Genomic DNA, 25909 nt, shown 5'->3' on the forward strand with positions numbered 1-25909 from the left:
TGATTTGGAGTTTTGTGACTTATCTGAGCAATGTCAATGGCGTTTTGTGGGGGGGTTATGGGAATATATTGGGAATTAATGAAAATAAAACATTTTAATGAATGTTGAATCGGGCCACCAGAACAGATTTGCCATTTATGATAGGCTGAACCACATACCTGGACGGAATGCCTAATCAAGAGAATGGATACTAGGAATTACTGAAACTTTCACATTAGAAAGAAAAAGGTAAGGAAAAGGAAGAAAGAAAGAGAGTAAAAAGAGAAGATAAGAAAAAAAGAAACATCGTGCATTTTTCATATTAAATTTCGTTATTTCAAGAAAAAAAAAAGACAGAAAAAAAGTGATAAAGAATAAACCCAAGAAACAGAAAAAAATGAATTCTTATTCCTAATTATTGAACCTGGTATACGTCACGTTAAGGTTTTCAAAACACATCCCACACGGAAAGGAGTGACCATACGTGGTTAGTCATTTCGCTACAATCGACATACCGGGTCTGCTGGTCATAGCAAGGGGTTAATCATCTACGGTCTAGGGGCCGACTAACCTCTCCCTTAGGCTTCGGCCGAGCTTCCTGATCAGTTTGTAAATCCAGGGATAGCGGTGTCGGGGTCGAAATCTCTGGCGTAGCCGTAAATGCTTCGCGCTGCCATACTGCGCTTCAGCACTAGGTCTGGAGGTATGGTCCTCATTCATTCAATCAGCTAATAAAAAAAAAAAAAACAAGCAAAATCCTGAAAGATTGCAATACGTATTTAATCGCAGGATCATACTTAGGATTACAATTGAGGAAATAACTTCAAAACAAGTAAACATGTTCGGCTTTTACTTCACTCAAGGTGAAATTTGCATATATTTTATATATTATACTCCAGTTTGTCTTAAATCGTTTGGCGCTGACCATCCACAACGAAGGCTTAGAGCCTACACAAAATATTGACTTTGTTTACGGATGTTTTTAAATTATTGAGTATATTTTATATAAGATATTAACATTAATATATTCATACAATTTATCGCATAGCATAATAAATAATAATAATCTTGGAAATTACATTACACTTTTAAAGTTTTGTTTGATTATGATTTTTTAACTTAATGGGTCACTTCTTGAAGCTGAATTTCAGAATCCGCTTCAAACAGAACTATAAACAGAACAGATGAGAATATGTGGACCGCATAGCACTTAGAAATATAGATAAATTATAGTGCTTGGGAATAACCTCGTTCCCAAGCACTATAACTTATCTATATTTCTATATCTTCATATAAACAGAACAGATGGCCGTATTGGATGATGATTAGGGACTTTAAGATTTGCAAATTCTACTACGGCGACATCTACCGGAAGTGTAAATAACTACACATTAGAGAGTTTTAGATTGACTTTTTTTTCTCCCCGCAAACGGCAAACGTGACCACGTTTTCATAGTTTTCCTGTATTTTACTTTACCTTTTACAAACCTTCTCACCAAGCGCAAATACTCTTTTGTTTTTCTACAACTTGGACTTTTTTGCGATTCTTTTTCAGTAAATTAAAATAATTTTTTACTGGTCAACTGACGTTTCACGTTTGCCGTGAACGTAAATCTAAAACTCTCTGTTGGGGTTTCGCGCCCTCAAAGCTAGTCTGTCTTCCCTGTGGACAAGTTGACTTTACTGACAATGTTTTGAATGAAATCTCCAATGAACAGACCCCCAAAGAGAAATTATTTACACTTCTGGTTGACGTCGCCGTCGTAGATTTTGCAAATCTTAATTCCCTATTACCTCCAACATGGCAGCCACTCAGTAACTCGGGCATATACGATTTAATTGAGCGATATACTATGATTTTCTTCATTAATCAGTCTTATAATTAATGATTACGAATCGACTGTTATTGTAGAATCACGAATGGGTAAAGATAATTGCTTCTCATATTCCTTTTTTGTTTTAAATCAGTCTTCTAAACTACGACAAGAGTCCAGACCGCGTTATAAGAGCCTTCGTTTATTTCCGGGCAGTGGTCGACTTCTAAAACCAAAGGTTTTTTCCGGTTCCATTTTAGCCAGTTTATTTTGGTCAATTTTAGTGTTCTGCTTTATAGCCAATTAGAAAGTGGTAGTATTAATAATTCCTCTAAGTACTTCGCTATTTTTATGTAGAACAAAACGAACGCCGACTCCAAGTATTTGATTGTTAGGAATGATGGGATTGATTGAGGTCCCATCCAGCGAATTAGGCCTATTAGCAAACTACACCAAAATCTAATCGTCAGAGTACATGTTTATCGTCTGCTATATTATAGCAGACCAAAGGCAACGTGGGCACTTAGAATGAGATTGCTAGGAATGATGGGATTGACTGGGAACCTTAAAATCCTGTTACCCCAATCACTCGATTATTATCTCAATATATTACTCATGTTGGTCGTAGTGTTAAACCCATTGTGGATGTAACTTCATCTGTGTAGAGTCAGGGTAGGTATCAGGGTTCGCTTCACTGATCAGGGGTGTCGAGGCTTCTTTAAATGATTCTGTTTTGCTGAGAGGCGACAACTCGAGGTTTGCGATTTCTCCGTATGCAGACGCGTAAGGTCTCGAGGCGGGTTCTTCATTTATACGTACTGCACGTAAAAAAGGAAAAAAGTTACCACTTTATAAAGCACGGCTATAATTTCATTCCAATACTAGACTGCTTGGTTTTAAACTGGTTTCAAAGTGCTTAGTACTTTAACTTGACGTATTATATCGGGTTGGTACTACTGGAGGAACACATTTTCACTACTTGATTAATCTGTTTTAGACCTGATTGACCTGATTCAAACCTGCCAAGTATGAGTTCAAACTTGACTGACCTGTCTGAAACAAGACTGACACCTGACTTAAACCAGCTTGATAATTTGAATGTCAAACCTGATTGACCTGTTTTTTTTTTGTTTTGTTTTTTTGTTTTTTGTTTGTTTGTATTTTTTAAACCCTACTAACCTGATTTACTTGTTTCTTTTTTCGCGCCTTTCATCTCAGTTTGCTTCAAAACACCAGGTGTTTTTAATAACGACTTTTCCTGCTTTTCGGGACATTTTTGCTGCAAAAATGTTAAATCCAGATTATACATAGATTAGAATAAATTTCCTCAAAGGAACCTCACTTGATCATCACGTGACATTATCACTTACGTCTTCACCAGTTCCTTCGTCAGATGGGTGGTCACGTGCCGATCCTGATCGACTTGCCAGGCTTTGTTTGTACAGAAGTTTAGCTCCACCACTGGATGAACCGTAAGGATCTGGATTACACCTTAGAATGCTGATATACGCAGCACGAATCTTTGAAGAGAGAAAAACATTGAACGTTACGCATGGTGCTTTTGTAATGGTAATATAAATTGGTCTTCGAGAATAGGAGACACCAAAGCAGAAAAAAAGCATAAAAATTCACCTTTCGATCTCCGATACAATGCAGTAGAAATATCATCAGTCCCTGTATAGAGAGAGACAAGATAGGCCTTATAAGCTTGGGTATATATATATTTTTCTTCATTTAATGCAGACCATGTACATGTCATTCTCTTGAGAATAAGATTCTTAGTTTGAGTTGTATCCTTAGACAAAGAAATGATACTCTAGGGAATGACAAGTGGTCTGAAATGGAAAAACATTACGGCCAAGGTAAAGAGGTCTATTGGTGAAAACTTCGAAAGTTCAAACCACGTTTAGCTATTTCTTACGAGTCAAATTTCACCAGGGTTTTTTCAAAGGTTTTTCCGTAAGAAAGCGATGTATGCTAAGCGATGATACTCCAGGGAATTACACGTGCATGGTGCGAAATGGGAAAATATTGCACTAATAATAAGAGGGTGTATATGATATGTTATATTTGTTGATATTAACCTGAAAGGCGTTGAGAATACTGAAGAGATACGCCATGAAGATACTGTGTTTATTGACGAAGAAAACACCCAGTAACCACGTGACTCCCAGGATGCACGTCAGGAGACAGCATGATCGTGTCCAGTACCTAACGGACAGCGAATGGATAAGTGTTAGGGAGATATCCAGACATGTTGACGTTAGGCAAGAAAGAAAGGAAGGAAGGAATGAAGAAAGAAAGAAAGAAGAAGGAAGGAAGGAAGGAAGGAAGGAAGGAAGGAAGGAAGGAAGGAAGGAAGGAAGGAAGTAGGAAGGAAGAAAGAATAAAAGGAAGGGATGGAAAAAAGAAAAGTAAAGAAAGAAATAGAATCCCCACCTTAGTTTGTCCACCTTATTTTCTGCGTTACAGTTGCTTCCACGTTTGGCCATAACGTAGAATGTCCCACCAAGACAAATGAAATTAAACTAGAAAAACAAGTTTGGAGAGTTTAACACAGGTATACACATCAAACAAGAATTTTGGTTTTGATAATTTAATAACGAAAGAACGCTACTCACTGCGATGACTGCCAGAACGGGTGCAACGAATGCCCAGACAAACTCACGGTCCAGAGACAGCCAGCAACTGGAAATATAATCCCGAAATTATATGTTATTTATTGATTGCTGTGATAATAATAAGGTCGAAATGCTTGCTCCACCATTATACGTTTGTAATTTTTTGGGAAGGAAGACTAAGCTCCCAAAAAAATTGCTTAGAAGTAAGAGTTGTGGTGGGCGCCGGTCCTAATATTGATTAGCACATCCTAGTCTACCTTTACGCAAATTTTGGTGCTTTGGTACACTCTGCATAGATTTCGCAAGAATTTGGCGTGAAGGGGAGGGGAGGGGGGATGAGGGGAACAGTTAGACTTACAAGTTTCCTGTTCCATAGCCTTCGTGGTAGATAGCACTTGACACAGAAACAATTACAGCTGGGATTCCTGGGAGAAGACCATAAATAATTCAATCAATTTGACAAATAGGCAAAGAGGAAAATATAGAACTAGTATCGAAACGCTAGTTTTGAACCTTCCAAACACCAATCAATTGACCGATAGATCGATAGGTCGATCAACCGACCAATAAACCGCACCGATCGCCTAAACAAACAATAAATCGAACGACCAGTTGCAATCTACAAACCGACCGACTGACCGACTAACTCATCATCATCCATTATACCTGTGTGGCACGCAGGGCCGGCATCAAGGACTTCAACTAAACAATAGGCAATTAACTGATGGACCGACTGTTCGAACGTTCGACCGACCAATCAACCAACCTCCCCCCAATCGATAAATTGATCAATCGACCCAGTTTTGAATTATAATATATGTTATTGTAAGTAACGTACCCCAGCCACAAAGGAAGAAGATGAACTTGATCTTTTTACTGGACATGCTGCTGTGGAAGACCTTGACAAGCATCAGGTACAAGACAACACCTTCAAGTGCCATCCATGTGAATGCCACCAGGAAGAGATAGTGAAGTGCAATGGCTACGGCTTTACACAAGATCTGTCAGAACAAGAATAAGACAAGCTCATCATCAGCTTAGATTTAGCATCATCATCATGACTGTTATCATCATTATCATCATCATCAGCACCACCCACTCACGCCATAATTACAGCCACCACCACCATCCTCTTTCAGCTGCAAGTCATCATAGTATTTGTGGGTCCACTCGTCACATGATTTTGAAAATCATTATCTATTTCCTTCATCAAAACCAAAAGAGTTATTCATTTCTTTTGCTGGAAGCTTTTTAAGGCATGAATAAAGGTTCGTTACCTTGGCTTCCGTTCTGTTGATACCAAACAGGAACGTCCCGTGAGCAAGAGCCAATGACAGTGCAAGGTTCGCATGAATGAAGTGACGAGGGAGTTTGAGAAACCTTGAGGAAAAAGGGGGAAAAAAAATAAAAATAAGCCTTCGATGCGTTTGCGTTGATGAAAGAAAGAAAGGAAGGAAGGAAGAAAGCAAGCGAGTAAGCAAGCAAACAGGCAAGTAAGCAAGCAAGAAGGAAGGAAGGAAGGAAGGAATTAAAAAGAGAGAGAGAGAGGGAAAGAGAAAGCAGGCAGAGACGTTTATTATTTAAAAAAAAGATAACATACCTTATGAATGCGAATGTAAAAAAGACGACTAATAAAGCGACTATTGAAGAACAGAGACCGATGTATGAAATAATGCTCAGGGCAAAGTGATGCTCTTTCTGTAAAATAAATAAATATCAAACGATGGGTAAAATAAGAATAGGAAAAGAGAAAGAACATGACATTTCATATTACTAACCTCGATTGCTTCAGCGTCGACATCTTTTACTTGCATAAGAACAGCAAAGCTGGTCAGGTGATAGCACAGACACTGAACGTGTGTGCCGTTAGATGATCCCACTTCACAGCCTTCTGTTGACCAGGATATATCATCACTACAACAACAACAGATAATTAAATAAGTAAGAAAAATATTCACAAGAGGATTTTACATGCTTAACGGAAAATGTGTCGCGTTATACAAAAATCATGTGACCTGACCCCTAGAAACTATAAATACTAATAACATTTAATAATATTTAGTATAATTACCTTTTGGAGACGTTGAGGAAGCCGCAAGTCGGTTCTCCAGGTATATCATCCTTAGGGAATCGATAGAAAAGCACGAGTTTAGTTGTTTTTTTTTTTGTTTTTTTTTCATTGAAAGTTTTTTAATTGTTACATCGTCTTCACTCTTTTCAACGCTATCAACGCTGCGTGAAGCTGTCGTAGAACGTTTTGCCATACGTAAAAAAAACGCACCGCTAGAAATGTTAAATGTTCCTTGCAAATAAAAAAAAACTTACTTTTGCCATGACGCGCTAACGTTGTATTGTGCATGCGCGCACAATATTTGCGCCTTAACTGTACGCGACGTACCTTAGGTTGCTTGATGGTTATCACTACAGGCTGGTCAAACTCGTTTTTGGAAAGAGGTGTGAGTGTGACTGATATGACAGGCGACAAGACGTTAAACCTGCAAAAGGATAGATAATACTCGTTATTAGTCAGGATTGAATAATAATTGATCGGTGTAAGCATTCCCAAGAAAGTTAAAAGACAAAAACATGGCGGCCATTGTGATACCGTTAACAATAGATGCTAATGAGAAATCTTTTGTTAAATAGCACCAATATGGCCGCGATGATGTAACGTGAATTCGAAGAATAGTAATAAAAACTTATATTTTGTAATCATCACTTCCCGCAAGGGACTCTTCCGTGGAGGTTCGCTCAAAACGCACTACCACTACATTCATTATTTAGAACACACAACGCTCAACCCTCGTTGCAAGGGAGAGAACAACCCCATCAAACAAACTCCAATCATGTGTGGCTTACTCAATAATCCAACCCACGATCCCAGGCTTAAACACAGCGTTGAGTGAGAGACAGCGCTGTAGCTGCTCATGCCACCCATGCCATTTCTACTCATTTCTAATCCTCATTCATGTATACTCACTCATCGTCTAGTTTAGTTTGGAGTACTTCATTGAGTGTCTTGTAAGATACAAACGACAGATATCGCATTCCTTGAGATAAAAACAACCAGTCAGTAAAAATCAAAATCGGTTTTAACACAGTCCTTAAATAACGACATCTAGAAAGCTGGACACAGATCTACAAGTTAAGTAGCTCCCGTATTCTCCTTATTGCCAGAAATAGAGGTTTTGCACCATCAAGTGCCCACGCCCATAATCGCCATAAAATAGTTTGGACTGCCTGTGGTTAGATGGCAGAACAATAAAATCCCTAGCCTGTTCTTGGGAATTGAATTCTAATTTGTCATGTAAAACGATTCTGTTTTCCCGCCACTTATCATGGCTGCTGTCACGTGACGGTACAAAATCCCTATACGACCGAATGAATTACGATTCAAGAGCGTATATTGAGTGGAAAATAAAAATATTGCCAATAGTTTAAAGATAATCGTGTTTCTTGAAGAATAACCTTTGCTGGAGTTCTGATGTTTCAGTACTGACGCGGGCACACGGACACTTCCTTCGCGCATACCACTGCTGGGTGGTAACAGCTGGTCAGTTAAATCGCCGTCCACTGGTATTCCTCTTACAGACAACACTACAGCAAACAAACAAAAGATTCTAATCATTATGGCTTATAATTTTGTATTTACGAATGATACCCTCTTCTGTGCTACGTCTCATGATGAACATTGAATTTACTTATTACCAATGTTTTTCTTTTCTGTGTAGACATCTTTTGTGTTGTTCTTTGATAGAAGCAGCGCAATTCGATCGTTTGTTTCTATCACTTTATTGGCGAGTGTAGCTGCTGAACCCTGTTGATATCAAATAACAAAACATGGTTATACCTTGCGCGCAATACAAAGAAACCTGTCAGATACGACCAACGACCATATCTAGCTAGCGGTCGCTCAGAGAGGTTTGCTGTTACTTAACACTTTTGCAAAATCAGTAACGTCGATGCGCAGTGCAAGTCAACCTTCAGTGAGCGACCACTACAAAAAAAGCGCGGTCAGTCAGTCGGTCGGTCGGCCGAGTTCACAAAAAAAAATTGCGCAAAGGAACAAGAAAGGGGAGGAAGAAGAATATGGGTACACTGAGAAATATATAAATCTTCTTACCTCTGGTACTTGTGTCCATAATGGCAATAGTTTTTCGTCAAGGATTCCATTTGTTATATTCAGGACAGACTGCAAGAATATCGTATAAAATGCCTGTTAGTTATACGGATGTTACACAGGGTTGCGAGGTGGCAGCGCTTTAATTTTTTAAAATCCAGTCCCACAATTCTATGCGATACCAGATCGTTACCAGTCTTCCTCAAAACTTCAGAAAGATGAAAATAAGATCCTATCCTTACCATTCCATAATCATTGACTTTAGTATGATCTTCTCTACCGCTCAGTCGATCTAGTACATCCTCTCTTGACAAGATCTCTAATGTGTTGATAACGAGTTTTAAATCACTGGCATATAGAGGTCCTGATTGGTCGATGTTGATGAGCTGAGCCAGCTGTTTAGCAACAGCAACAGGGTCAGCGGTGTTTCCCTTGAGCTAAAGAATAAACAAACAGACATTGTGAAACAAAAGTCTAAAATGACTGTAGGATTTTTTATAAAGAAGAAAAGAAAAAGAAGAAAAAAAGAAAAAGAAAACTGAAGAGAAGGGAAGAGAAGGGAAGAGAAGAAAAGAGAAGAGAAAAGGACAATGGATTGAAGACAAATCATCCAACCTACCTCATCATATAAGTTGGCTATCTTTTTATTGACGCAGTGGCTAAAATCATCATCATCCCAGCTTGTCATCTGCTTCTCTTTGCTACATTTCTTCGAGATCAGTTCTATGCCGGATAGGATTGGTGAATGGTGTTCAGAAAAAGCTTATTTCCCCTTTTTTACATCATGTATGCAGTTAGATTCTGTAAATCTTCTTCAATTTGTTTTAGAAAGCTTTCTACGTGAACTTCATTGACTAAATCTGAACTAAACTGAGCAATGCGGTAGAATTGCCAACGAGGGAGACTGCTAGCAGGAAACTATATGCTGGTGCCAGTAATGAAAATCTACTACTAAGGCATGTACTTAGTTGAGTGTAAAGAAATATAAAGCGAGAATTCATATTCATACTTTACAACCACCACTCCCCGTACGAGACTCTTCTGTTAGGCTCTCTCCACACTCACTACCTACCGTTACATTATATATCAACACCACACAACACTCGACTCACATGATGATTTTTAAGTTGGGATGTAGAAAGACTGTAGGAGGGTAAGAGAAGGTCTATATTCAGCAAAGTTTGTTCGGTAAAGATTAAAACTGACACAAAAATTACTACCTTGAGATGGGACCCTTGTGCATGTGAATCCATCTCCTGTGTAGCCTTGATTACACCTGCACGTGTACGATCCCTCGGTGTTGATACATTCTGCTTTGGCGTCGCACTTGTGATCATTTTCCTTACACTCATCATAATCTTGGAGAAACGATAATATCATAATGAACGCGCATTTGAAAAATTCTTCACACACGTGACTTCACGCACGTGACTTCACACACCTGGTTGACAGCACATGGTGGTCAGTGTTTGACTACCATTTGGAGCAGAGAATAAGATTCAAAGACTATTATCATATTGATGTGATGGCTATACTACCGGCGAGATGCATAGATCCTGTGGTTTTTGAAGTGTGTCAGTGTTGCGTATACAGTGTACTGATGTGGTGCTTATACCCGATAGACCGGATGGTTGCGCAAAAGGGTGTGCGTCTTGTGTAGATTTTATCCCCTGTCGAAGACGTCTGTTGCGCACACTCGAGTGCTGCTTATATCAAGACACCCGATCGTTGCGTAAACCCGGTACGCGGATGCTCATACCGGTTGACCACGCAGAGGTTTCTTACCCGCGCAGTTGTTTCCTTTTATTTTATATCCTTTATTACACGTCTGACAGAAGAATGATCCTTGGTTATTGACGCACCAACCATTAGGTCCACAGTTGTGGTCGTTGTTCTTACATTCATCATAGTCTGCAACAGTAAATACCTCAGTTGTCATCAAATATCATGGAAGTCAGTGCAAGAAGGACAATGTTCTAGCCCTTCAGGGGAGGGACTAGCCGGTCTCAGACCTTACCTACAGCTAATCCCTTGAACTGATTTCAACGGTAAATATTCTCATGAGTCTGTGTGATGCATTGCCTCCATGGCTACCATGTCGCGCTAAGTTCTTAGAACCGTGACGTGGCCCATTGAAAACTTCTTGTTTGGAGAAAGTGAATTAAGCCCGGTTAAGTGGGGTTGTTATCTCTTGGGTGACCATTTTCCATTTTGTCGAACACTATCTTATCGTGTGGTATTGTTGCGTGGATAAAGCAAGTCAAACCCAGATGAGCGGGGTTGTTACCTGGACAAGTCACCATTCAGATATACATACATTTTGTCTCTGTTTTTTGGAGGAACATTTTATATTTTTAGGTATTTTTTGGGCAATACTATCAATCTCTTTTCTGATTACTATAGCTGAGTGGAATTTCTTTCTTGACTTACCAGAGGTTATGACAAACGTCCAGTCAGACAGCACTACGACTTTACCATTCCTCACAGCATGTACTTGAATAGAGTATGTCGTATACTGCTGAAGGTCATCCAACTTTGCTTGCTCATGATTGGCCATAATTTTATCACCTCTGTTGTTTGACAAAAACAGGACCGAGTAATTCACGTTTCCATAGTAACGGGACACCGAGTTCCAGGCGAGTTGAATGAAGTTCCATCCGACGGCAGTGACGTTAATTTGTAACCTTGGTGCTGATGAAAATGAAATGAAACATTGATATCATTTCGGAATATAATTGTCTATTTGACATTGTTCATACATAGGAGTATAGAATGAAGACGGTGGACATATTGAAGGTTTGCAGGTGCGGTATTTGAATAAGTTTGGCACAAAAACAAAAGGCTTAAAGACCGAAGAAAAAAACAAAACAAAACAAAACAAAAATAAAAAAACAAGCGCCGGAAAATACAAACTGCCTAACAAGCAGACAAAAAAGCAATTAGGGACGGACCATTAGATAGTTGACGGGGAATTGCGTAAATCCCAAAAAAATATCGAGCAACCTCTTCTGCTAGAAGAAAAATATCTTACTGTACGCAAAAAATAACGTGCAACCTCTTCTGCTAGAAGAAAAATATCTAACTGTACGCAAAAAATAACGTGCAACCTCCTCTGCTAGAAGAAAAATATCTTACTGTACGCAAAAAAATATCGTGCAACCTCCTCTGCTAGAAGAAAAATATCTTACTGTACGCAAAACAATATCGTGCAACCTCCTCTGCTAGAAGAAAAATATCTTACTGTACGCAAAAAAATATCGTGCAACCTCCTCTGCTAGAAGAAAAATATCTTACTGTACGCAAAAAAATATCGTGCAACCTCCTCTGCTAGAAGAAAAATATCTTACTGTACGCAAAACAATATCGTGCAACCTCCTCTGCTAGAAGAAAAATATCTTACTGTACGCAAAAAAATATCGTGCAACCTCCTCTGCTAGAAGAAAAATATCTTACTGTACGCAAAAAAATATCGTGCAACCTCCTCTGCTAGAAGAAAAATATCTAACTGTACGCAAAAAAATATCGTGCAACCTCCTCTGCTAGAAGAAAAATATCTTAACTGTACGCAAAAAAATATCGTGCAACCTCCTCTGCTAGAAGAAAAATATCTAACTGTACGCAAAAAAATATCGTGCAACCTCTTCTGCTAGAAGAAAAATATCTAACTGTACGCAAAAGAATATCGTGCAACCTCTTCTGCTAGAAGAAAAATATCTAACTGTACGCAAAAAAATATCGTGCAACCTCTTCTGCTAGAAGAAAAATATCTTACTGTACGCAAAAAAATATCGTGCAACCTCCTCTGCTAGAAGAAAAATATCTTACTGTACGCAAAAAAATATCGTGCAACCTCCTCTGCTAGAAGAAAAATATCTTACTGTACGCAAAAAAATATCGTGCAACCTCCTCTGCTAGAAGAAAAATATCTTACTGTACGCAAAAAAATATCGTGCAACCTCCTCTGCTAGAAGAAAAATATCTTACTGTACGCAAAAAAATATCGTGCAACCTCCTCTGCTAGAAGAAAAATATCTTACTGTACGCAAAAAAAATAATGTTCAAGGGTTGAGCCAAAAAAATAGATATCATGCAACTCAAATTCCTGCAATCCTCCATCAATCATCTAATGGTTCGTCCCTTAAAAAGACAGACAAACAAACAGCAAACGAAGAGAAAGAATACCTAAGCAAACAAAGAAAACAAACAAAGACGAAGCATCATAAACAAACAAAGCAAGTATGCAAGCCGAAACGTAGTTTTAAGCGTTTTCTTACTCATTTACCTTGTACCGCGTGTACATTGACGTAGATATCAAAGCTCATTGGAATCTTATCTTTCTTAAAGAGACAACCGGTTTTGTTGCCATGACACACAAGCTCTATATTCTGATTGCCATCTGAGCCCTTATTCATAAAGGTCTTGTATGTGATGTTGGCCCCTGGGGGTGCCTTGACTCGTTTCCAGCTCACGAAAGTGTGAGTTAAATTAATGACGAATACCAGCAACCCTTCAACTGGATAAAAATCTGAAGAAAACCAAAGCATAGTTATATGAAAAAATGCCATGTTATGAGGCAAAACGATTGATTAAGAAATGAAATCTTTCGTCAAGAAAGAACATTCTATCTGTGAGTTAGCCGTGCCTTGACTTAGATCAGCCCAGAGGTTGTTACAGGGTTAGATGTGTGAGTTAGCCATGCCCTGACTTTGATCAGCCCAGAGGTTGTTTCAGGGTTAGATCTGTGAGCTAGCCGTGCCCTGACTTACATCAGCCAAGAGGTTGTTTCAGTGTTAAATCTGTGAGTTAGCCGTAGCCCTGATTTAGATCAGCCTAGAGATTGTTTCAGGGTTCTATCTGTGAGTTAGCCATGCCCTGATTTAGATCAGCCCAGAGGTTGTTTCAGAGTTCTATCTGCGAGTTAACCATGCCCTGACTTAGATCAGCCCAGAGGTTGTTTCAGGGTTTGATCTGTGAGTTGACCATGCCCTGACTTTGATCAGCCCAGAGGTTGTTTCAGGGTTCAATCTGTGAGTTAGCCGTGCCCTGACTTAGATCAGCCCAGAGGTTGTTTCAGGGTTCAATCTGTGAGTTAGCCGTGCCCTGACTTAGATCAAATTTCAAGTGATGGTTCCTAGGGCAGTGACTATATACTTACTGTTTGTTATTGCTGTTCGTAGAATCGTACAAGTTCGTGGTTTACGTGTCCTTTGATTGAGTACAGTATTGTTATACAGATCGGACATCTTATGTGGGGTCGGTGTAACACTTTTCTTCTTTTGGGAAACATTTGGAGGCCAATATTGAATCTGAGGGACAAAATTATAGTTCTAAATATTGAAACAAAGCCTAGATAATAATAATATATATACACTCCTGAAAAGGTTCTCTTCGATATTACGAAGCTGCTCAGCAAACGATCTGTTCCCAAAAACTTGAGCACGATTTAAACGAAGTCTGGACGAACTTAACGGTCGTCATCGCTTTATGTGCGTCGAAAAAAAACGTATAAAAGTGGTTGAAAATCATGCAGAAAGATTGTGCGGTCTAGTGGTGCATACTACGCATGCGCAGGGAAGATAATGACGGTCATGAAATTGAGCGCATCACGTGGTCAATAAGTGTACTTGTTCATTACAAAGTATCATAAATATTGGCGGCAAAAGAGCTGATTTTGTATGGGTGGGAAACGATATTGGTAGCCCTTGTCCATGTAGCCGCAACCGTTAGATTACCGTAACTGTAACATGCTATACCCATTATATACGTGGTCAGTACATAGTTAATGGAAGCGGAATGGTTGTTTTTGTTCGACTTTATCCATTGTTATATGACGTTGACGGTGCACAGAGAAGAAAAAGTTGCTCCGTTTGTTCATAGTATTAGGGGATATAGAAGTTTTTAACCCTAAAAAACGTTCTAAAATGCTTATTATTTGTTAATTAATCCTATATGGTTAATACAAATTGTTTATTGAAAAGGAAATTGCCTTTTTTCATGCTTTCTTATTTTTCATCTAGTAACTTAACTGTATCTGCGTGGAAATATTTATCCGCATAATTTGTGGTCATCGAATGAAAGTTTTCACTTTCAAAGTGTTCATACATGAAAATAATAAGGAAATGAGTATTTTCAGCCATAGTTGCTTTGGATTATTGTGCAGCGTCAGTAAAACGTGATAGTACGGTTCAACATCAAACGCAAAACAATAGCTTCGCTCTATGGAGTTTCCAAACCATTCCGCTCCATCAACTATGGTCAGTATCAGGAGTTTTCCTTTTCATACGAGAACCATTCTAATGCGTGCACTTACCGAATGCTGATAGAACGTTCTGATATTTGCTGGATACAAGATGTTGAATAGTGAAGTGTTAAAGTGATTTAACTCTGAAACTGAGCAGTTGAACTCTATTCCTAAAATTACATTAAAAGACAAAAAAAGAAAGGCTCATTAGTTGAAACAATCTGGTACCCAGAGCCTGCGTTTCTTCTGGCCTGCGTTGAAGAACGAAGGCTCTGGCATAATCCATTTTTTGAGACAAGGATTGCTTGGACTTCCGGTATAACAGCGCACGCGTTCAAAGACTTGCCAAAAATCAAAAATATTTTTTGCCCGATTTTTGAATTGTACTATGATTTTGACTTTTATTTTGGCTTTGATTTAGTTTTTACTTTGCTTATTTTGATCGTTTATATTTCACTTTCCAAAAATTGCGCATGCGCCAAAATATGGATTATGCCAGAGCCCTCGTTCTTCGCCGCAGGCCAGAAGAAAAGCAGGCCGCTGGGTATGAGTTTGTAGTTGAAGTAAACAAGAGATATTGCGCGCGCAACTTATAATTTGTGCGCAGTGCTAAAGCGATTTGCGCAGATTTTAATTTCGTTTTCTGCAAGCTTCTCTGATTCATATTAGATTTAATTTCAACTTTGCAGTGTAAATTTTGAAAACCTTTGAAAACTTTGAAGACACTTTGTAAATTGAGCATCGCGCGCACGAGTGTTTCAAGAGGTTCGTACGAAGATATTCCGACCAAGGGCGCCAGGACAGACGGATTGGGTTTTGAATATGTGTGATTGTTTCAGTTATTCGTAGATTTCTAATTGAATTGATATATGTTTGTTTCTAAATGGATACTAAATAGTGTTCACTTATCTTTCCATCCAACGGTCTTTCTGGTTCGAATCAGCCGTACGATATGAATATATTTACCACGTCCACCAACGGTCTTTCTGGTTTTAATCAGCTGTACGTTAGTCTCCCCCACAGCCGCTTTCAGTGTCGTCACGCAACGCTTTCTCCCCTGAGTAGAAAGCGTTGCGTGACGACACTGAAAGCGGCTGTGGGGGAGACTAGCTGTACGTACGCTCTGAGTATTTACCGCTGCACTATTCGTGCCAAGCAGCGCCGGCGCCGCTTCGTTAGCGATTACTCACCTTTAATAAGTTAATCAAATTTACCTTCAGTACAGTAAAATAGACCGGGGTCTATATATTCGTGGTAAATATATTCATATCGTACGGCTGATTCGAACCAGAACGACCGTTGGATGGAAAGATAAGTGAACACTATTTAGTATCCATTTAGAAACAAACATATATCAATTCAATTAGAAATCTACGAATAACTGAAACAATCACACGTATTCAAAACCCAATCCGTCTGTCCTGGCGCCCTTGTTCCGACGATAAACACTATATTTACACACACAGTTTCAGTTTCAATTTGTTTTAAATACTCGGTTTGTTTATGACCGAAAATCTACTTTATATCCCCACAACGATTAATATCTATGTAATAAGCCCGGAGTAGTCAATCGATAAAAATCGATATCGATAAAAATCGATAGAAATCAGCTGATTTGTATCGATTTTTATGGGAAATCGTTTAAAATCGATAAAAAAAATTGGTGTGAGTTCGATTTTTATCGATTTAATCGATTTTTATCGATCAAGATTTGACAGAGCTTTAATTCGATCCAATAATGAGTACGATCATATAATCAGCTTTATTTCACGGAAAGTATTCGAAAATATCGATGATAGTGCAATAGATTTTATAACTATTAATTCACAAGTAATAATATGTAGATCAGGCAGCTAATTATCCAAGTACTTTTGCTATCTGTTCACTGATGACTATAACAAACTCTAGTTAGTGTCAAGCTATGGTTACGAAAGAGTAATTGCCGGTGGTGTAAATCCGTAGCCACACGGCCCTCGTACGATCATCGATAGAAATTTTTCAAGACATAAATCGAAAAAAATCGATATGTATATAATCAATCAATCGATAAAAATCGATACAAAAATTTAGTGTGAGTTCGATTTTTAACGATTGATCGATACGATCGATATCAATCAAATCAGCGGTATCGATTGTTATCGATTTATCGATTGGCAAAATCGATATCGATTTTTATCGATTGACTACTCCGGGGTAATAAGAGTCTTTATCGACCCTATCCAAGATATTAAGGAAGCTAATCTTTCTAAATGCCATGACAACGTCGGTGACCTGTACTGCGAAAGATCTAGACTATCTGCTTAGGTCACAGAACTCTCTTACAGAACTCTCGTAATCAGAGAAGATAGTTTCAATTTCTTTAAAAATTCTATTAAAGGATTTACAGGGCTTAACATCTCTGTCCTGGAATAAATTTTAACGAGGCAGAATAAGCTGTAAATAGAGCACCATTTGTCGGTAAAAATGGTTAAAAATAAACCTCAATCAAAATTTCTTCCCGGGTGGCACGTTTAACTATAGCTACACGAAATCTTCTTCTCGATGTCTCGTTTATATTAAGACTAAATCTTTATGTTCCTTTAGGCCAAAGTTACCAACTGTTATCTTTAAAGAACCGAAAGTCAAATACTTATAAAACAAATGATGTTACTAGGGGTCACGATGAGGGTGACGAACAACACGATTTTTGGAGGAAATATCACGAATGTTTTGATTGAATTTCTTTGGAGCTGTTGTAGTTACATTTTGCGTCAAAAAACGTTTGTTCAATTGCTTCAAGATCGAGTTTTTGTGATTAATAAACAGAAATTATCCACTAATTATCGCTAGCGGTTTCTAATAAGCTAGGACTTTTACTGTCAAATCCATCCATACGCTGATCCATAAGTAAATTTGATATAATGGCGTTTTTCTACTTTGGTTTCGAGGTTTTATTGACAAAGAGTTTTTTGCGTGTCTCAGCAAGTCTTGTTCACTTACGATGTGTCAAAATCCAAAGAGGCTTTCACTTATACATTCAGATGAGAACAATATTTGGAATAAATACTTGATGTATCGCGAGTTCTGGTTCATTGTGCTAGTGTTAAAACGGAACCTTGCGGAATAAATGTTGAACACAAAAAATTCAATCATCAAAACTTTTTCTCGAGAAAAAAAAAAAAAATGAAATTGAAATTTTAGAGGAGTGAAAATCTAGGCTACTGTGAATAAATAAGATTAAGTTTCTGTACAAAAACAGCGAAAAACACAAATATGGGGGGAAATTCTCTAATTGATTTGATCATGGTCAGTTTGTGAAAGAAAAAATCCCGGCTCCAAGAAACAACCCTTTTGTTACGAATTGTAATGTCGACATTGTCATGAAAAGAGAATAGTCACTCATGACCCCTGAATCAGCTGGGAGTTTGTCTGACTTACTGCTTGCTTACTAACCTTTAGACTCGATATCTTGATATCCAAAGATCTTATTTTTGGCCGTTTTCAAGGATAAAGTCACCACTAGTACATAAAATAGTCGAAATATCGTCGACATCTTGGTTAGTTGAGGAGCCAGTACGCAGATCTAACGATACTCAGTAACTCGTCGCGATCAAGGCTCCTTTAGATTCTAAAGAAAAATAAAGTCTATTGATTAATATTGCGTAGAAATAGATAATGTACCATAGAAAATTAAAGGCGTGGGCTGAGTAAAAAATATCAAGTGAGCACTGCGTGATTGTAATGATTGATGTCTCTAGACCGAAAGGCGCGCGCTTTCAGCTCCACCACGACTGGCTTAGTTATTAACGTCATGGAGGAATTTCCTTCTTATCGACGAGGAATTCTTCGAATAATTGTCTTAATGATGCCTGTATTTTGGGAACGGAAGTATAGGTTGACTCAAGACTCAAAAAGTAAGATTATTAGCGCGATAAAATGACAGTATAATTAGACAAAACTCAATCTGTTTCATTGCACTCTTTTTCCTAATAAACTATACAATTCGTCGAAAAATCAGAACGGAACTCCTAACTTCTTTTTCCTGGATTTCTCGTTAATTAATGATTTCTTTACATGAAGAATATATGTTATTTTTGTTATTGACACAGAAAAAAACCCGCTGAGTCTATACTGGCCTACGCATTCAGATAAGATCAAACCAAAGGTGTGGAGCTTGGTGTCAGGTGCTCGTATATACTCTTGTACCACACTAAATATCGGTACAAAACAAACAATTCAACTTGTGTTTGCAAGAAATACCTCGGGATTACCTTTGTGATGATTTTTAACACGCTTTTCGCCGCTTCCCTTGCAAATAAAGTGTCCAGGGAAGTGAAATAATTGACAGAAAGTGAAAAGTTACATCGTGGCTTAAAACTAACCTAATTTAAATCTATTGTGAAAAAAACCATGAAAGTTCTAGAATTTTTTAGGAAATAATTGCCAATCAAAGGTGTTTTTGTTTCACGTTTATTGATATAATTCCGATTCGAATTCATGTTTGGAAGAATCGCTTAGACAATCTAGCCATGCTACTGTCTCATTGCGTTGAGTCGCTAAACCAATTGTTTTATTTCTATAAGGTGTTTTTCTCGGTAATTTAGCTTTTTAAGGTCATTATCGGCGTGTTTAATCTCAATGATACGACACTCATAAGAGAGAGCGAAAGAGTTATTGAAGAACTCTCTTAAATGGGATTAATGGAATGGAAGAAGAGAATGAAGCGCGTTGGATTTTTTATCTGGGAGGATTTAGGGATCTGTTTACATTTGATACTGTTGTATGAAGATAAAACACCTGCGCTTAGTTATTAGAAGAAGATACGAAAATGTAACAATAGACAAACAAAACTGAAAATATATAGCATAAAAAAAGCAATATGTAAACATATGTTAGTAGAAATAAAAGGGGATGATGATGAAAAGGGAATAGAAAAGGGAAATAGAAAAAGATTAGTAAGAAAGGAAATGTAACTACATTGAGAAGAAGAAAAAAAAGAAGAAAAAAAAGAAAAAAAAGAAAGAAAGAAAGAAAGAAAGAAAGAAAGAAAGAAAGAAAGAAAGAAAGAAAGAAAGAAAGAAAGAAAGAAAGAAAGAAAGAAAGAAAGAAAGAAAGAAAGAAAGAAAGAAAGAAAGAAAGAAATGAGGTCCATAATATAATAAAGTATAATTAGGTATATAATAAACAAATGAATGAAAGAGAGCTGGGAAGAGAAAAGAACGAAAGACAGGGTAAACAAGAAAGTAAGAATAGAAGCACTGGTTAAAAACAAACAAACTACAATTTCTAGTGTTACAGCAGTCAAGCTGATAGCGGAATACCACCACGATCAGAAATAAAACCGCAACATGCGTTGAATGCAAAGACACGTACAGAAAACGTGATTAATGAATCGACTTTTACCAAGTGTGTGTGGCAGAAAATACAAGATGTACTATTTTTAAGGACGGTTTCTATATTGATATATGGAGCTATGATCATTCGATTGAAGCATATGATCGAAACTCTAAACTAGTCATACATGCACGATACTTTACATAAATAAAAAAAAATCATGTAAAAATGAGGCAAAAACGCAACATTAACTATGGCTGCCAATACATCAATGTACGAAGCACACCAAGGAATAATCGCAAAGACTCACTTCAAAAAAGTTTTTTTTAAAAACTATAGCTCCGAAGTGTGCACATGATGCATGCAGTATGAGGTGAAATTTCATTGTTAGTTGAAGCAAAAAACAAAAACCGATACATCGAGAGTAATGATAAACCACAAGAAAAGAAAAGTCAAATAATATCAAAACTTTTACCTAGAAGTACCAGGCTTGACGCCATTCATGCAGTCCAGAGCTATTTGTCGCCGAAAAAGATTCAGTGACTATAATATATAGTTCATCTCAAGTATTTCATGTGTTGTACTTGAAACTTGCTGACGTTTTAAAAGTTGAATGTCACTTGAGCCTGGCAGCTTCTTTTTGAATCGATGTTAAAAGTGGTTTTTTTTTCAAGGCGAGGGAGTTTTTTCTTCGCGTAATATAACCGAAGGATTATCTTGGAGTAACATAACAAATTACACAAATAATAAGCTTGAATATTGTCTGATCCATGTACTGATATAGCAAGTTAGGTTGGATAGTTTTAATTCCCCGCTTTCATCGCTGAAACGAGCAGCAAAATTAGTACTTGAGAATTTTTTAGCTATGACAATCAATCAACTGTTAACTCACTCACATATTTAAATCGTGTTAAAGAAGGAGAAAAGGAAAAAATATATAAATAATTTGTATTAATAGTAAAATTCTGAAGGTTGACAAATATATATATTTTTAAAAATTATAAAATAATAATAAATAATATTTAAAAAAGTTAAAAAAACAAACAAATATTGTGACTTGATACTCGAAACTGAATGGATCATCACAAATAAGAGTATAATTACTTGTAATACTCAGTTTGTCTTGCAGTTTCAATTTCAATTTAAACAATATTCAGAAGAAAAGGATATTTTACATCATTACGTATTTTGCATCATTTACAAGAATTTATAACGCTATTCCTATCACAAGACATGGTGGTCCGACTTGTCAAGAAAATGAAAATTTTAGAGGAAACTCATGATCAGGTTCAAACTGTTCTTAACTAAATGTACTCACTTTTATATATATGTATCGCAATAGATCAGTCACAAGATGAAGAGATCAAAATAGAATCACATGTTCTGTTCTGTTAAAGTAGAAGTAAGCAGTTGGCAGCGTTTTTTCTTTCTTTCTTAATCCTGTCACAGGACTTTCACAACAGGATGGAATATGATCTCTGTGAGGTCGGTAAAAACCCTTTCTTGCTGTCACGAGTAGTGTATTACATTTATCATCCAGTAATAATAAACAAGTTATAAATGTGAAGGTAAATATGAATGACAAAAGAAGAGATTTCGAACTTTCAAGAATGTTAAGTTATGACTCCTGAGGTGAAAATAAAAAAGGCGTAGATCCTAGGGATAGTTGCCAAGATGATTTTAGAATATTACAGAATTGTAATTGATATGAACCAGTGTTGGGAATAACAGGAATAAACGGGAACTAAGAAATGTCATATCTTGTTGTAACGTGTTGAAAATAAAGGGCAGATTTATTGTTAATTTAAGCTGATCTTCTGCATTTTTAGAAAAAGAAAGGAAGAAAGAAAGAAAGAAAGGAAGAAAGGAAGGAAGGAAGGAAGGAAGAAAGAAGGAAGAAGAGAAAAGAAAGAAGAAGAAAGAAAGAAAGAAAGAAAGAAAGAAAGAAAGAAAGAAAGAAATGAATGCCGGATATGGAGCCTAAAAAGGGCAGTGGAGAAGATACTCCGTGCAAGACATACTACCCCACGCCATTACCCACCACCGACCCTTCACTTCCTTCACTGTCCTTTCTTGTTTTTTTCTTCTGCCTTACTCTTCCGCACTCCTACCTTCCTCCCCTTCCCCCTCCATACCTACGCCATCCCGCCACTCCCTCACCCCCCATACTCCCCCCCCTAACCCACCCTAAAAGAAAACTAAATAACGAATAACATGATAATTAAAATTTAAAGAGAAATAAATCAGAGACAAAAAGAGAGAAAAAAGGCGAGACAAACAGAAAAAAATAAAAAAGGAGAAAAGGAATCATGACTGATTAATAAAAAGTAAGAAAATAAGTAAGAAATAGAAAAGTAAACAGAATAAAGGAATGAAAGAAAGCGAAGAAAACTAAAAGAAATTAGTTTAATGAACTTATGACAGAAGACAGAAGTAGTTCTTTGGTGGCCAACCTCGAAAAAGTAGTCCGAAAAAAGAAAACGTTTTATTTTAGAAACTTACACAAAATTCGTAGCATCATTATTAACTGAATTGGGTTTTTACCTCTCGTTTTCCTGCTATAATCATGGCTTCTTGCTGTCAAGTATCATATATCCTCCACTAATTATCTCAATATCTCTCGGGCTCTATAATAAACGACCCTCTCTCTATACAAGTGTCACTGCACATTATACGCGATGTCACGTGGATACGGCGATTAGTGATTCACTCATTACCTCCCCAGGGCTAAAACAGCTCCAGGGCATCGGTCACGTTAGTCATTATATATAAAGTAGTTTTTTTATACCCATGCACGAATCGTTTGCTACCTATCTTCGCATTTATAAATCTAGAGGCTTCCTTCAGGTATTAAACCATAAAAGTAAAATTTAAACTTCAATTTTAGGTCTTAAATGTGGAGACTCGAAGAAACAACCGAATCGTGGACTGCCTCGGTTTACTCGCCACGACAGTGAACAAACGACTCCAAAATTAAGCTCTATATGTTATACTCTAGTGCGCTGAAATCCGTAAAAAAATCACCACGAACAATCTAGCTTTATTTATTACGTTTTTAAGTATGCAAGAAAAAAAAGTTCCGAAAATTCTAGTCCTTGCGAGGAAACATTGCGTTAAACTAAACTAAATCTGCTTCGAAGTTGAAACTACCTCCATTTCCCTGACTTTATAGAGTGTTTGGACGGGTTTGCGATGTTGGTTTGTGTTAAAGTGCACATGAACCCTTCGACAATACTTTCAGTACTGATTCTGCATAAAGTAAATAGTTGATTGGTAAAATATTTCTTGATTTGAGTGATGCGTCTTTAAGTTATGAAGGTTTATACTTCCAATATGTTAATGATGATGACGTCAGGTAAGGTATTTGAGTGTTTTTGTTGTAACTAGTAATACTAAATGCTGGCCATTTTGAAAATAAAAATTGTAAATAGCTTTCATGTAAACCATGAGTAAAATAATGATGCTTTTTAAATACTGTTTCTATGAACCAGTTCGATTTTGTATATTTGATTAAGCCTTAATAGACGTCACACTCATTAGCATATTGGAAGTATAAACCTTCATAACTTAGAAACGCATCACTCAAATCAAGAAATATTTTACCATTCAACTATTTACTTCGTGTAGAATCAGTACTGAAAGTATTGTCGAAGGGTTCATGTGCACTTTAAAAGTTTAGCCTGCGTGCACCCGAACAACACAAACTCTTGGTTAGGTTTGTTTGTGTTTGGATGCACGCAGGCTAGAAAAAGATTGCATGGCAAAGCTCTGCATGACTAAATAAAAATGGTTCCAAAACATAGCGTCCTGCACAATTGAAATTAATGATACAACCTTAATTCCTGTACAAGTAGGGCGGCCATTTGAAAAGCGCAAACTCTTGTTCTTCGAAGATCAACAAAACAAATGACATTTTTATGAAATGCGAAACATTTCAGTCTTAATATCACTGGAAGTCCACTTTAAGGCAGAAATGTTCAAGATTTCCCAAGGAAAAGTACTGCTGAAGGAGATTAGGGTTATGTGAGCGTCGACGCGTTGACGAAAACGTGCTATGAAATTGCATGAAATAAACTTAAGACATTGACGTTTTTTGCTTTGCTTTCAATGACAAAGTCAACATTTTGCCAATCATCGCAGAAGATTATAAAGATTATCAAGTTGCGAGCGTCAACTGGTTTGGGAAAATGTGCCATGAAAATGCAACAAATAAACTTACAAAGTTGACGTTTCCCCCCTCTGCTTTCAATGACAAAATTCTACCAAGCATTGCGTTTATGAACACATTAGTTGGCGAGTTAATTGTACTTACTTCTGCAAACGCTGAATGATTAGCTGTCACCAACGCTCAGATATTTGCTTGAAGCAGATGGAAATAGAAAATTCTACATGGTTAGTAAAGCGAAGGAAAGGACAAAGATAACGAAAATAACTGATGCAAATAAGCTACTTACATGCAAACAAATCGGCCAACTTCACGCAAACAAAACTATTGAGTCGTTCTGCTAGAGCAAGCAACATCGTGCCTCCTCAACCCTGCAATGTCAAGGCAATCGCATCTACATAAAGCTAAAAACACTATCTTACGTCAACATTACCGGCCACAAATCTGCTTTCAGACAAATTCAAGATATTTCGTTTTCAATTCCATTATATTTCAAGCCCTTTGTCCTTCTATTATCAACCTTTTATTTCGGAGTTGAGTCGTGATGCTTGTATTACTTTGGCGGTTGATGGCAAATGGACCAATTAACCACATAATGGAGCAAATTAATAAGAAAGAAAAGCATTTATCAGGGCTTTGAAAACCGCTTAATACGCATTAAAACGAGTGAATTTTGAAAGGTTTTAAATGATTGATATAACGAACTGTTATGTGTCTTCAGTTTAGTTTTTTAATTTTTTAAAAAAGTTTTAAGCTTAGAACTTTAATTTTTTAAGTTTCTTTATACGATGGGAATAATCACAACTGCAAGAAAAATTTATATTTTTGCCGAGGCCTTAAAATTCATTTCAAGGAGCACGTGTTAATCTTTTCAAATACAAAGCTGCTATAATGTTACATCCATTCTTTTTGGTCTATGCTCTCGGCAAGGCTGTCAAAGAAACAGGACCCTCTCGGCTCTTTCGCAACAAAAACTACAAATACCCCCCCACAGACGCTTCTCCGCTCTTCCATTGAAAAATCTTACCATGGAATTTCATGCATTCAAAGCGCTTTATCAAGTAAAACAAGTAAAATTGTTTTTCAAAATCCTTTCAAAAATTCCAAGAAGATATTTTTGAAGATATTTGAAGACTGAATTGAAAGAAGGTCTTAAAATAATTGTGGCACAAATTCTGCTGCTCAGTGCGAAGTCTACAAGCTTGGTTTTTGTCGAGAGTTTATGAATTCGCAAAGCTATAAATTGATAACTAAATTACTACCAATCTTTTTTTATTTCGTGGTCAAGTGAGATGTGGAACTGGGCGTTTAAGGTCAGTAAAATTGAGTGATTACCAGGGACAGGTAGACTAAGCAAAATGAATTCCTTGTGAGTTGAATACGTTCAGTAACCTAAAGAAAAAGAAAAAAGAAAAAAGAAAAAAGAAAAAAAAAAAAAACCCGGTTATTTTGTAAACAGAAATGTAGTCTTTTTGGGTCGATCCCCGAGAAGTCAGGATTTCTCAGTCTCCTGAAGCAGAAACATGACTATAGTGCTGTACGGTCAATTTGTATGGAGGGAGGGACAACCTGTGAACCCGGAGAAACTCTCGAGCAAAGGCGAGAACTTACGAACAGCTTTGCTCATATAGGTTGCGGGCGAGTCTAGGGTTATTA

General features: G+C 37.3%; 2 protein-coding genes across 5 annotated transcripts in view; both read right to left on the bottom strand.

The window, feature by feature from the left end:
- Nucleotides 1-738: 738 nt before the first annotated feature.
- On the bottom strand, nt 739-24864 carry LOC116301706 (adhesion G protein-coupled receptor L4). 4 transcript variants are annotated; one of them, XM_031710805.2, is made up of 29 exons: nt 24543-24864; nt 24401-24447; nt 18208-18382; nt 14845-14945; nt 13690-13840; nt 12817-13059; nt 10965-11225; nt 10320-10445; nt 9755-9892; nt 9154-9257; nt 8777-8971; nt 8538-8606; nt 8123-8231; nt 7883-8011; nt 7395-7464; nt 6813-6909; nt 6486-6535; nt 6193-6328; nt 6015-6112; nt 5692-5794; nt 5253-5415; nt 4773-4839; nt 4415-4481; nt 4233-4321; nt 3878-4004; nt 3426-3467; nt 3164-3313; nt 2973-3072; nt 739-2611 (listed from the first exon to the last, which is right to left on the bottom strand). In XM_031710805.2, the coding sequence occupies exons 3-29, from the start codon at nt 18305-18307 to the stop codon at nt 2424-2426; spliced, it is 3273 nt and encodes a 1090-aa protein (XP_031566665.2). In that variant the 5' UTR covers nt 18308-18382; nt 24401-24447; nt 24543-24864; the 3' UTR covers nt 739-2423. The 4 variants fall into 4 exon arrangements, with proteins under 4 accessions (XP_031566665.2, XP_031566668.2, XP_031566666.2 ...); XM_031710808.2 differs by lacking the exons at nt 24401-24447; nt 24543-24864 and adding an exon at nt 21407-21648; XM_031710806.2 differs by lacking the exons at nt 24401-24447; nt 24543-24864 and adding an exon at nt 20564-20868.
- A 644-nt stretch (nt 24865-25508) lies between these two features.
- LOC116301707 (dimethyladenosine transferase) overlaps nt 25509-25909 on the bottom strand; it is a 5600-nt gene continuing 5199 nt past the window's right edge. The window contains exon 12 of the mRNA XM_031710809.1: nt 25509-25645. Within this exon, the coding sequence (XP_031566669.1) occupies nt 25603-25645 (43 nt within the window). The 3' untranslated portion in view covers nt 25509-25602. The remainder of the gene's footprint in view (nt 25646-25909) is intronic.

The sequence above is a fragment of the Actinia tenebrosa genome, unplaced genomic scaffold (genome assembly GCF_029948245.1).
Source record: "Actinia tenebrosa isolate PJP-AT-01 unplaced genomic scaffold, QUT_ActTen_1.0 PGA_scaffold15__27_contigs__length_11533743, whole genome shotgun sequence".
Lineage (NCBI taxonomy): Eukaryota > Metazoa > Cnidaria > Anthozoa > Actiniaria > Actiniidae > Actinia > Actinia tenebrosa.